The sequence below is a fragment of the Gavialis gangeticus genome, unplaced genomic scaffold (genome assembly GCF_001723915.1).
Source record: "Gavialis gangeticus isolate Ggan-Ray unplaced genomic scaffold, GavGan_comp1, whole genome shotgun sequence".
NCBI classification, from domain to species: domain Eukaryota; kingdom Metazoa; phylum Chordata; order Crocodylia; family Gavialidae; genus Gavialis; species Gavialis gangeticus.
This window is the reverse complement of record NW_017729032.1, coordinates 218,711,968-218,724,827: the sequence shown is the minus strand read 5'-3', so window position 1 is coordinate 218,724,827 and position 12,860 is coordinate 218,711,968. Positions and strand designations below refer to the sequence as shown.

General features: G+C 41.2%; 1 protein-coding gene and 1 long non-coding RNA gene across 2 annotated transcripts in view; one reads left to right on the top strand and one right to left on the bottom strand.

Annotated features, from left to right (window-relative positions):
* Positions 1-7,127, bottom strand: part of SCAF4 (SR-related CTD associated factor 4) — a 61,768-nt gene extending 54,641 nt beyond the window's left edge. The window contains exons 1-4 of the mRNA XM_019524241.1: positions 6,977-7,127; positions 6,384-6,428; positions 5,656-5,817; positions 213-348 (exon numbers count right to left, since the gene is read on the bottom strand). Of these exons, the coding sequence (XP_019379786.1) occupies positions 213-348; positions 5,656-5,817; positions 6,384-6,428; positions 6,977-7,048 (415 nt within the window). The 5' untranslated portion in view covers positions 7,049-7,127. The remainder of the gene's footprint in view (positions 1-212; positions 349-5,655; positions 5,818-6,383; positions 6,429-6,976) is intronic.
* The window catches only part of LOC109302616, an 11,456-nt gene continuing 2,772 nt past the window's right edge, over positions 4,177-12,860 (top strand). Inside the window, exons 1-2 of the long non-coding RNA XR_002098866.1 lie at positions 4,177-4,187; positions 8,798-8,803. This is a non-coding gene — a long non-coding RNA (uncharacterized LOC109302616). The remainder of the gene's footprint in view (positions 4,188-8,797; positions 8,804-12,860) is intronic.

The following is a 12,860-nucleotide window of genomic DNA, read 5'->3' as shown; positions in this document are numbered from 1 at the left end:
GGGGGGAGGCAGGAGGCCCGATGTCTGCAGTCAGCCTGAGAAAATGGTGGGCAGCCCTGCAAGCTGCCTGAGAAAATCAGCCGGCTGCCTCCTCAATTTGAGTAGACCCCTATTAATAAGCAGGGATCCTGGTTTTCTCCAATTTAAAAAATCCCCAATTTATATATATAGTCTCATCCCAACTTTTAAACCACAAGTAAAGCCATCCATACCTTCGTTATTAGAGGTATTTTCTGCCATTGGGGCTGTACTACTAGTTCCTGCTGCCATATCCAGAAGAGGCTGAATGATCTCTATTTTAAACACTCCATTTTTCTGCCAAAGGTTCAGAACACGAACTATCTTACTCTGTACAAATGAAAGAGAGTCAATGTAGAACAAAATATTCCAAAACAAACTCTAAATTTAGCTCTTGCACACAGGAAAGGGGATAGTGGTATAGCAGTCTACAGATAAACAAAGCTTAAATCTCTTGTTGTGTGGGTTAGCTGTACACCTCAAGCACAGTGAAGGTATCATACTACTAAGTTGGGTTTTTTTGTGTTTTTTGTTTTTAAACAAGAACAGCAGCTTCTTGTGTCATTGCATCTTGTGACCTTCAGTCAGCCAAAAGAGCAGCACTGATAGACAAAGGAACTGCATCCCTATTTCAAGATGCATGTCATTTCAAGGGAAGGTTAAAGAAGGGAAAGTTAGTGACAGTCAAGCAAAGGTAGGAAAGATCAAGAAAACAAAAAATGCAGAAAAGTGGTGGCAAATCTTGGAAAAAGGGGAAGCAAGAAGAAAAATGTCAGAACAATGTTTACAAAAAAAGAACAAAAAACTGTTTACTTGCATTTCTTTCAGCTACCAATTCAGTTACTTCTATGTTGGACTGGCAGCCAGAACTACCTCAGAAATCTCATCTGCATGATTTCTTGAAAGATTAGGAAAGTACGTGAGTATATCTTCCCTGTACCAATTAGACTACATTAACCTTGACTATCAGTGGCTATTTTAAGCTTGTTTCTTTATTCAAGATTTTAAAAAAGTAAAGTTTTCAAGAACAAAGATATTATTTCTACCTTTTTAAATGAAGAATTAAAAAAACCCAAACAAATAATATCCTTTTAACTCTTTGTGGTCATATTGTCAACCTGACGATATGACTACATCAAACAGCATCTTCTCAGTATATCTGAGCACTGAGCGTACACAGTTCCATCTCACCAACAAGTTAACTTCTTTTTACTTGTTGCTGCAACAATTTAGGCTATGTACACACATTCAAATAATGTGGTAAAACTCTCCCATCTTTGTTCTCCTGGTAGAGAAACGTACCCAGAGTTGTGTGTACAGACATTTGAGTTTTGGGGCCCTGCTGACATTGTGCAACTGAGGATTGGTGGGGGGCACACACTGCACACATCTGTGTGCTCTCCAGGCTCCCTTACAATGCCTGGCAACAGATGGCAGTTGTGTATGGGGTAGCCCTACTGGCCAACCTAGACTGCCTTTGGTCAGCCTGTGCTTCCTTGCAGCACAATGCAGGGACTGCGATACGGGTATGTTCTGCTCTCTTCCAGATCAGCAAAAGTCCAGTGAGTGACACACTGTTTCCCTGCAGAGAAAAGGGGGTGCTAGAGGACTATATTCTCTTCTCAGAAAAGCCATAACATGTACAGACATTTGCTCTCCCAGGAGAAGCTCTCCTGGGAGTGATTTAACCCTCATGTTCCAAGGTTATTTTTTTCTCTTACAGCAGCCATTTTTACTCTGGGGGAAAAAAAGCCTGAATATCTGTACACTTGTGCTTTCTCCTGGGAGAGGTGCTGCTCCCCTAGGAGAAACTGAATGTCTGTAAAAGGCCTTATAAGTCAATTCTCTTTCTCCTTCTTCCACCAATTCATAACCAATTGCCTGCCAAGATCCTGTCACTTACACCTATATAAACACATTCAGAAGGACACCTGTGCAAGTCTGACAGCAGCAAAGTTGCACTGTAAAACTTCCATGAAAAAGTTACTGCAAGGGGAATCCCCCAATGGCTAATTTGGTGTTCTGTCCTCAAAAGAAGAAATAAGCCATAACAGTACAGGGTTTTGGCTTTCCTTTTTAGAGGTCTTTGAAATGTCCTTTGTTTTCAGTATTCAGGTAAGCGTAAAAAAAGCAAAAAACAAAAACACAAAAAAAATCCACACCACATTTTGTCATCACATACTCATTTTGTAGAAAATGTTGAGCAAAAGAAATGCTACTATACTTTCTTCTGATCCTGGCTATACTTAATTTCTAACTTCAAACATGTTTCTTACTTTGTAGAATTCCAGTATTGTGCATTGGGGTGGCAAATTTGTGGCACAGACTAACTCTGGGTATAGCACATGGCAGATCAAGGAGGGTACTGGCAGCACAGTGGCAGATAGGGCAGGGAGCAGAAAGCACAGCAGATCAGGCAAGAATCACACCATAAGCAGCAGAAAGCAGAGCAACATATGAAGCAGGGAGGACAGGGCAAGAAGCAGAGAGCAGAGTGGCACATAGTGCAGAGAAAGAAAATGGAGTGGCGCTCAGAGGGCACAAGACAATATGTGGCATGCCTACCAAAAAGACTGACCCCCACTGTTTATATGATAAAACATTCTATGTAACCTACTGCAGACTACACTACTATATGAAACTAAGTGTAGTGAAATAGGATTACTTCTCTTAATCACTGAAACATACTCCTTTTAACACTACAGCTACCAGGTAGCTGTATGCTTGAATGCTCAGAGCAAGCAGTCAAAGAATCTTTTCAGGGACTGTCAGTCAAGGATGCATGTATTCAATGAGCCCACCCCTCTACTGGAATAAGAATAAAAAAAGCCCACCCCATCACCCCTACTTCAAGGAGCATGAAATAAAGATGAGCTATTAAATGAAAGAGGAGCAAAAGGAAGTCAGTGTAGCACTATGGAGAAAATATCTTAGAAGAATAGGTTATAAGAATGTGCCCCTTTCAGTCATTTATAAAGGTCCACAGAGAAACAGTGCAAGTGGTTACACCTAGCACTGATCTTCCAAAGGCGATAGGATAGAGAGCCCTATTAGAAACTGAAAAGACATCCTTCTGAATCAAGAGACTGGTCTGCAAAGGTGGAAACAGAGCACCGCACTGCAGCTGAATCTTGACAAACAAATAAACACTGAAATGAGCTCTAGACCATTCCTAGGAAGGCAACAGCATAAAAAGACTCATTTCCAGTCTAATACACTTAGACCAGTAGTGCCCAACCTTTTTCCCCCTTGGATGGATAGCGCTCAGTTAGCTTGCAGGTTGGATCTGACTGGTGGACCCCACCCAAGAAGCAAGGCAGTGCGAGGGGCCTGATTCAGCCACGTAGGGGGAGCTGAGAAGCAGCCCAGGCCCGACCGGGCTCATGGGGGAGGGGAGCAGAAGGGGGCATGGCTCAGCCCCAATCCAATCTCGACAGATCTGGGAATTTGGAGGGGTGGAATTATTACTTGTTGCTGGGAAATTTGGTGGCAGGGGAGTAATCTGTGGAAAGCCCTGCAGGCTGATGCCATGGGTCTATAGGCCAAAGGTTGAGCACCCCTGACTTAGACAATTTCTGAATTGTAACAACTGGTCTGAAGCTGGATTTCCCCCTAACAACTGAAAGTTCTTTCTGACATCCAGACAGCACAATGTGATTGGGCAGAACCACTGTATGAATTTGGGAAAGAGTATGACACTGACTAATTAGATCAAATTAAAATCTGAGATTAAATTAAATTAAAAACTCTTGTGAAACCTTATTACAATGTTGCCCTTGTGTGAAAACTGCTTTGTGTGAATCAGGTACCACAGCCTTCAAATCAAATCCTCATGGTCAACGTGAAGAATACCAGGAGACAACAAATGAGGATTTTGCTGTCTGTTCCACAAAGGATCTTCAATAAATTTAGAGAACATCAAATTCAAACTTCAGGCTTCCAGAAGGGCAGTAAAGCCTTCCAAAGCTTTATCCACTGGGTAAAGCCCATTTACCTAATGGACGGTGAAACCTGATCTTCCAGAAGAAACACAGCTAGGAGAAAAAAAGCAAATTACATAATTTTTAGTAGTTGCCAAAGATGGTTTCAATTGCATTAGGAGAGAGGATTTCCAAAACATAGGCCCTGCCTTAGGTACCTTTTGAAATGGTTTCATAATTTCATAGTTAGTAGGATCGGAAGGGACCTGAGCAGATCATCAAGTCCGACCCCCCGCCATGGCTTATAAAAGGGCAGCACAGAAAGAGAACACCTTGTACGGATAGGGAATGACTGCAGGCAGACCTGGACAGATTAGAAAAGTGGGCAGTACACAATAGGGTGCAGTACAACAAGGACAAGTACCGAGTGCTGCACCTAGGGCACAAAAATATCCAGCACATCTACTGGCTGGGAAGTGACCCTCCCAGCAGCACAGAAGCAGAAAGGGATCTTGGAATCATAGTGGACTCCAAGATGAACATGAGTCATCAGTGTGACAAAAACATCAGCAAAACTAACCACACTTTATCATGCATCAGCAGATGCATGACGGATAGGATCCAAGGAGGTGATACTTCCCCTCTATACAGCATTGGTCAAACCACAGTTGGAGTACTGCGTCCAGTTTTGGGTGCCGTACTTCAAGAAGGATGTTGATAGACGAGAGGAGGACCACTCGTATGGTTAGGGGTTTACCGGACAAGCCCTATGAGGAGAGACTGAGGGACCTGGACCTCTTCAGCCTCTGCAAGAGAAAACTGAGAGGTGATCTTGTGGCTGCCTACAAATTCATTAGGGGGATGCAGCAAGGGATCGGAGATGCTCTGTTCACCAGGGCGCCTCTCGGGGTAACAAGGAACAATGGTCACAATTGACAGAGCAGATTTAGGCTAGATATCAAGAGAAACTGCGTCCTGGCAAGGGTGGCCAAAATTTGGAATGAGCTTCCAAGGGAGGTGGTGCTCTCCCCTACCTTGGGGGTCTTTAAGAGAAGGCTGGATAGGCATCTGGCTGGGATCATCTGACCCCAGCACTCTTTCCTGCCTAGGCAGGGGATCAGACCCAATGATCTGTTGGAGTCCCTTCCCAACCCTAGCATCTATATGAACCTAGTAACAATTGTGGTCCATCATGAATCAGGGATTTCTACAAACATGCACAGAGAACTCAGAGGTTGGGTCCTAAGAACTAAGGGTGGGAATTAGGTTTCTTAGAGACTATGAAATACTTGATTTGTGAGGTTGCAGGGGTCAAATGCAGGTTACAGACCACATTTTTTCCTTAAAAATAAAATAGGATTGAAGAGGTGTTATTAGCAGGAGGGACCCCAGCAATAACTCAATGGCTTCTATTTTTAAGAACATAAGGGCCTCCTTTCCCCAAGTCCTTCATCAGAAGGATCACTAAAAAGGAAGCAGTAGGTATACACTAACATGTATACCTAAAAAACCCCCCCAAAAAAACCAGTAACCAATTTAGACAAGATACTTTTGTTACCAGGACCTCCACTGAAATATCAGTGCTCAAACATATACCTTTGCAAGGAAGATTAATATGCATTAGAACAAAGACAGAAATTCAGTAAACTAGTTTTCATACAAGTAGGAGCATGTAAGATTTTAGCAATTCACAACATTTGAGAAGTTCTAGTTATACCTTGTCTTCAGATGGACAGAGGTATAAATACTGGAATGTGGCGGTTATATTTTTAGAGAATCTTGGCCCAAAAACATCCTTATCTGTTCCAAACTGGTGACGAGACTGACGAACAATAGAGTCAATAACATACAATCCAGGAACTTTGTATTCTGGTTTGCACTGAAAAAAAATAAAGGGTTCTCAGTTATGTTAGAGCAGTATATGTATTACTAACAAAGTAATTCCCTTATTCCTCAGTTCTTCAACAGGTTTCAGATTCTTAACCATCTTAAATCCCATACTTGAGAATTAACTCTGGGCCCAAAGAGAACTGTTACTTTGTCATTACAATAAAGCCCCACAAAAAATTGTTTCCAATCCTAATATACACAACAGTAATATATTACTGTTAACAAATACCTTGATGATCAGAAAAACTAAAGGAGTTTACTTTGAGTGGTAAAACACCACAATTACATTAAAAAACAAACTGCATGAAGCGAATAACTAAATGTGCTCAATCACGAACAGCAACCATAACATGCTGTCAATAGCTGAAATACAACTTATGGCAAATAAATGAAGTGTAATATATCTACACCCAAAGTACAGCAAGACTAAAAATCAATATTGTACTAATTACTATTTTTCTATGGTACACTAGAATGGTAATTATTCAATGAATAAGGATGATAAATATGGAAAAGAATCCTGTCCAACAGATACTGAAATTTTTAAATGCTTACCTTTTTGATAAATTTCTCTACAATCTGAACTACATGCTTGTAGAGCTGAAAAATAAAAATGTAATCCATTTAAATATCATCTGCTTTACAACAATGTATTTCAGAAGTATTATAATTCTTTGTACATATTAACAATTAGGAGAACTGAATATTTTCCAGTGACTACTAAAGAAGTAATGATGCTCTTAAGCAAGCATTCCTAAAAAAAAAAAATTTGCATAGAAAATGACTGCACTTGAAGTACCTTACAACACATATATAAGCAGCCAGAGGCAGAATAACTTTTGAAAACTGCTTTTTATTTGTGTTTTTTTGTTAAATTTCTAATAGGGTAGGATGTTGTTTCATTGCATAATATTTTGGTTCTCTCAGAGAAAAATCAAAATGGGGTTGTAATTCATATTATGATGGCAGTATCTCTAGAAAACCACAAGATAAAAGAATGTTCACCTATTTGTTTTCTTTGGGGGGCAAAAGTGAAAAACACCACAGATTAAAGCTTTATAGAGCTTAGTTAAAGATGTACTTTACAATAAATATACAGTGTAAAAGCTTATGCTACAGTTAGTTTGAATTTGTACATTTTACTTTACCTTAATAGCTTTAATGGCAGCTTTAGTAATGAGAATCATCTTTGCTCGGGAAATAGGTGGTTTCATCTCCATGAGTGAAAAGAGCTTAACAGAGAAAACAAGATAAACGTTACACACTGAAATAGAAGCAAGCAAATAGAGACAAGATTTCTCAAAACTTCCTGGCAACTGAAAAGCAACCAGACTGGTAATCTCAGGAGGCCTAAAAGTCAAGAATCTAACTTGAACAAAACAATTATTGGCTTTCTAGTCAACATCTGAAGTTGTACAATGAAATTATGATGGAAATTAAATAACTTGTGTCCAATGTGTGAATTTAGTAGCTATTGAAAACAGTGTGGCCAGAAAGTGGTATTTGTATTTCACATCACACAAGGAACTATTTTGTAGAAATGATTTGAAAGCAAGGGAATAAACTTAAGAGTTAATTAACCAGTTTACTGAAGCAAGACTACTCTAATGTAGCTGGGAGCCACACAGTGTGGATTGCAGAAAGGGCTCCAAGCTGTGTGAACAATTCCCCTCCACCCCGCTATGTGCAGTCTCACCCTGATCCCAACCATGTGCAGAGTAGGCAGCCCCTGCCCCTACCCCCAGTGCCATGTGTTGTGCAATCAACTCAACTCCTTCCCTTGCCACACACACACACAGTGAGAATAACCTGCCCCCTCCCCTTCTGCACAGGCAGAACAGGTACACCAGCTTCCTTGCTGTGCAGGCAGCTCCCACCTCTGCTGCCTGTGCAGAAGGGAAGGGGGACAGGTTACCCCATGTGCAGCCCAGCAGCTCAGCTCTCCACCCTCACACATGGATCAAGCAGCCCAGCCTCCTGCCCCACCAAACATATAGCATGAGCACCCCATTGCGCTGCCCCAGCCCCCATGAATGGGAGTGGGGCACAGCAGCAGCCTCCAGTGAGGGAGCTCAGAGTCGCTAACTGTTGCTGCATTAAAAACACTGAGGGGAGTGGCAGCTGGACAAGAGCCCATCGACCACATCAGACCCATAAGGCTCAATGTCCACCAACTGGACAGCCCCACTTTAGTGGATCCTATAGTCCAGTTGCATTTTTGGCATCCCAGAAAGGATTATGCATAACTATTACCACAAGTTTTTAACCATTACTGGGACTGCTAATCAATATTCCATCTCCAATTCTTCCTCTCATAGATAGGCATAGCAGCTTATAGTAAATACCTCAGTCAAATACCTAGTAAAATACCTAGTAAATACCTCTGTCAATACACCTGTAACAAGGATCACATGTTACCACATAAATAAACTATATCAATTACTTGGGAAATCCCACCCAAGAAGAGTGAAACCACCATTTTATCTTTCCTCTTTAAAAAGACAAAAAGTAAAAACTAATCTATTTCAAGGCCCTCCGGTCCATTAAAGTGAATGTTTGTTGCTCCTTCTTTCTGCAGACTCATTTTGCTACTTAAGCTGTTGCTTACTATAGACAAAAGTTTGAAACAGACACACTTCTTTTAATTAAAAAGCCTACAGATCCCAAAATACCACAAATACATAGTAAGAGAACGCATGATGTAGGCTACATAATTAGAAACCTACTGAAATCAAGGAGACAGGCAGGCAATTTCACAGACTGATCACAGCGCTTGCCACTATTTTCAAGCTTTTTTGCAGCAAGGCCTTGCCCACAATGCAACTGGTCAGTCAAGTGGCCCTGGAGGCAGCCCTGGCCCTCGCTGCTGATGAGCTGCCATTCATGAGCTTCCACCCCTCACCACTGACTGGTGGAGAAGGGCAAGCCCACGTGATGGGCAGCCCTCAGTCAGTCAGTAGCAAAGGGAGAAGAGGGTGGTAGTCATCTTGGCTTCCTTTCTGTGTGCCAGCAGCCATGAGTACTGGCTCACGCTGGGGAGCCAGCGTTTTATTTTCAGGAAGTTTTTTCTTCCCCTGGCAATTCTGCTAAAATCACACGGAACTCTCCTTTCTGCAGAAAATGCCTCAAATTATGGTTTCTGCAAAAAGCGTGATATCACAATTTGAGTAGGTCCCTATACATCAGGGGTTCCCAACCCCCCCAGGCCATGAAAGGTTGGCTGCTGGTCCACAGGAGGGCTGACTGCTGGACTGGAAGTGGCCATGGACTTACAGACCGCAAACTGGAAGCGACTGGCATACTGTGGACTGGTAGCCAACCCTTTTTTATACTGAATATAAAAAAGGGTTGGTTATCTGCCTGCAGTATGTTACTTCTGGTCCATGGCTTGCCAGTCCTCCACATAAAAAGGTTGGGAACCCTTGCTATACATAATATAGCAAGCTGGGCTGTGATTAATAACTTAGCAACCAAATGCAATACGAGGACAGGGAGTCCCTCCTTTGGACAGCAGTAACACAAACTAAGAGTTGCAGTCACCAAATTAACCCTTGTTCCTCCTGGAATATTGTACAAGTTTGAGTTCGCTTAAGTTGTTTCAGAAGTCAGGTTAGAAAGATTTCTCCCCTCCTCCCAATTACTAAGGGAAAAAAAGCACAACATAAAAGAACAAATGTAAATGTTCATATACAAAACTAACAAGATTATAGGTCAAATAACTTACAGGTATAAAAAAAATGAGAATGAAACTTGCAACAATAATTATCAAAACAAAAATCCAAAACTAGCAGTAAGCAAAATAGGAAAAATAAAGAAAACAGTAATGTCCCTAACAAGATTCTTAGTTCAAAAGGTACTTACTTTCAACCCTTCTCAAACTAGTACCAGCCAGCCTTGTAATACCAGAACTAACATAGGCGTCTGCTGATTTCACTTGCTCTATGTTATCTTCCATCCTTTCAGTGAGATAATCTTTAACTCATTATATTGGATTGCTTATTTCCACACAAGGCAAATTCCAGTTCCAGATCGTTTTTTAAACAAATCAACCTTCAAACAAAGATATATACTCCCAGCTAACATCCGCGGTAGCCACAAATATGTATTATAGCCAAATAAATGTCACTTGCAAATTAGCCTTGCAGCACAAATGTCCTTTCCCTTTACTACTGCCGAAACCCCATCTGAGCCATTAGGCATCTCTTTGAAATAATTATGTAAACAGGGCTGAATTCAATGTCATTCCTGAATTATGATGCCCATGCCAGCCCTTCCCAGTATTACATCAAAAGCAGAATCTACCCTTTCAAGACAGCTTTAGTCAGAAAGCTTGAAGAAGGAAGGTCCAATTTTACAGAAAGGGAACAACCTGAGTTCCTCCCACCCCATGCAGGAGGGAGCAATCAGCCCCCAGCAAAGAAAATGTAAGTACAAATGAAACCAGTGTCAAAGCACAGATAGAAAAACTAGTGCTTCAGAAATGCAAGAGAGAAAAATCTGGAATTGCAGGAGCACAAGAGGTACCTCTTAACAGAAGCGAAGGCAGGAACTAGGCCTGAAGAGAAGGTGGGATACTGATGGGATACAACTAGAGCCCAGACAGAATCCAAGGAGTAAGCAAGCAGCTAGAGGGTCAAAAGCTTGAAGTCTAGAGTGAAGTAGCTAAGAAGGATTATGAGGGGGAAAACCCTTAGCTAAGTAGGAGAAGCAAGGCTTGGGGCCTAGTAAAGGAATCTAGGAGAAGAAATTACCAGGACCCCAGGGAAAACAGATAACAAGGAACAATGTCCATGTCACTGAAAGACAGTGAATCCCACACAAGACCAGCCAAAACAAAGTGAAAATGGTATTTCCAAAGAGCATGTAAGGCAAGTGGAGATGGAATATCAGATAGACCGCATTTAAATACAAATTTACATTAAAAAGGACACTCAAGATATTCTAATTAATTAGAAAAGCAGCAATAATTTATAAACCCTTGGAATAACAGAATAAAAATATTTCCCTTCAAGATTTTCCCCTTTAAAATAAAACAATGTGTAATGAAAATTGATTATAATTGCTAATCTGAAGGAAATTCAATTAAAAAAAAAATCACAAGATTATTCTGTACTTTAAATGGATCAAATTTGGGGTTTTCCAATGCTGTCAGTTTCCTCACATCCTGCAGTAAAAGCTCACCATTCAAAGGTAGACTTGTTATAGAACTGTACTTTGTGGTTACACGTATCAGCAAGTTCCAGTAAACTGGATGCTTTCAAACTATGAACCCAATTCAGAATACAAGGAAAAATGCCTTATTTTTACAAAGTGCACAGAAAAGAAAAATATTTTCAGTGAGATGCATCAAATTTCTCTATTTTATCTGTTCAAAAAACAGCAAAATGTAAAAAAAAAATTAATAGTAAAACAATGAATATGATACAACCAAGTGACTGCCTCAAAAAATTGTTCTTGCAACTCTTTACCTCTGATTCTCGACCTACTAAACAGTAGAATTCACAGCTTGTTCTCACAGCATCAGAACCATATTTTAGATGGATGGGTGAGAAAGGAAACAGCTTCTTAAACTTCTTCCTGTACCCATGTACTGACCTCACTGACTAGGATCAGTGGTTCTTAACCAACCTGCCTATCTGTTCCAACAGCAGCTAGGTTCAACTGCCCTGTGCACTCCTGCATTAGGGCTCTCTGACAAGCCTAAAGCAGGCAGGAGAGCTGCCTCAAGCTCCAGCTCTTCCCAGGCTGGTCCCTGCTCCTCCCAGAAACAGAGGCATGTGGGACAGTTCCATTTGTCCTGTATGCCTCCGTTTCTGGGAGACACAGCATAGGCTCAGACGAGGAAGGGCCTGGATAGCAAGCTTGCTCTCCTGTCTGCTTTGGGCTTATCAAAGAGTCCTAAAGTCCGTGCATGTGCTATAGCCCCTTTCCGTCTAGCTGTGCAGCGGGCATGCAGGGCAGTTTTACCTGGAAGCAGCAGCAGCACCCAATTGCAAACCAATGAGGTAAGCTGAGCCTAGTGGTTCTCAACCAGAGAGGCAGCCACATTCAAAAAAACTTGTGGAGGGGTGTACTGACTCCAAAAAGCTTGAGAACCACTGGACTAGAGAAATAAAGAGAAGTGGAGCCAGGAATCTCATCTCAGCTTTCCCAGCCCCTCCCATAACCCTCCTGTCTGCAGCAACAAATGTTCCACCAATCAAAAATACCTAAGGATGGAGTTAAGGCACTGAGGAAGGATGGAGTCTGGCAATGAGTAATGAAACTGTCCCACTGATTTAGGCTGACAATGAGCAGAGGAGCTCAAGATGAATGACGGGCGAGAAAAGCAAAGCTTCTTCAAAGCAAGACTTTCAACCTGAAGACAAAGTCAGGATTCAGGTAGTACGAAGTGCTGACAATTGCAGTGGTTTTAAAATAACTTTTAAAAATTTCTTCTTTTGTACAGATGAATGATAGGAAAACTGATTATATTAATGAAATCATGAAGCCAACTAAATACATTACAAATTATCACATGCAGACAAGAAATGTAAAGAAAATCTATTTCTCTCTACTTTACTATGGAAATCAATAGAAAATGATCTTTCTTTTACCCAGTATTTAGTGTGGGGTAGTAGTACTCAAACTTAAAAGAAATGTTGGGCATATAATTGTAATTCCCAATACTTACAGCATACAAGTCAATAAAGGGTGGGGAAAACATTCATAAAAATCAGCGATCAGGAACATTCCTGGTGATAAACATTACTGGACTTTTATGATAAAGTAACCATTGTATGGCTGAATCTGTACAACTAGCAGCACAGAAACCTAACTGAAGATGGAATTGAGTAACTCACTGTAAATCTTGACACAGGTGCAGAAGGACAAAATAATGCAGACTGCAACTCCTCTAGCGTGGTCTGAAAGGATAGTTTCATAGTTTCTAGGGTCGGAAGGGACCTGAGAAGATCACCTAGTCCGACCCCCTGCCATGGCAGGAAAGAGTACTGGGGTCAAATGACCCCAGCAAGGTGTTCATCTAACCTC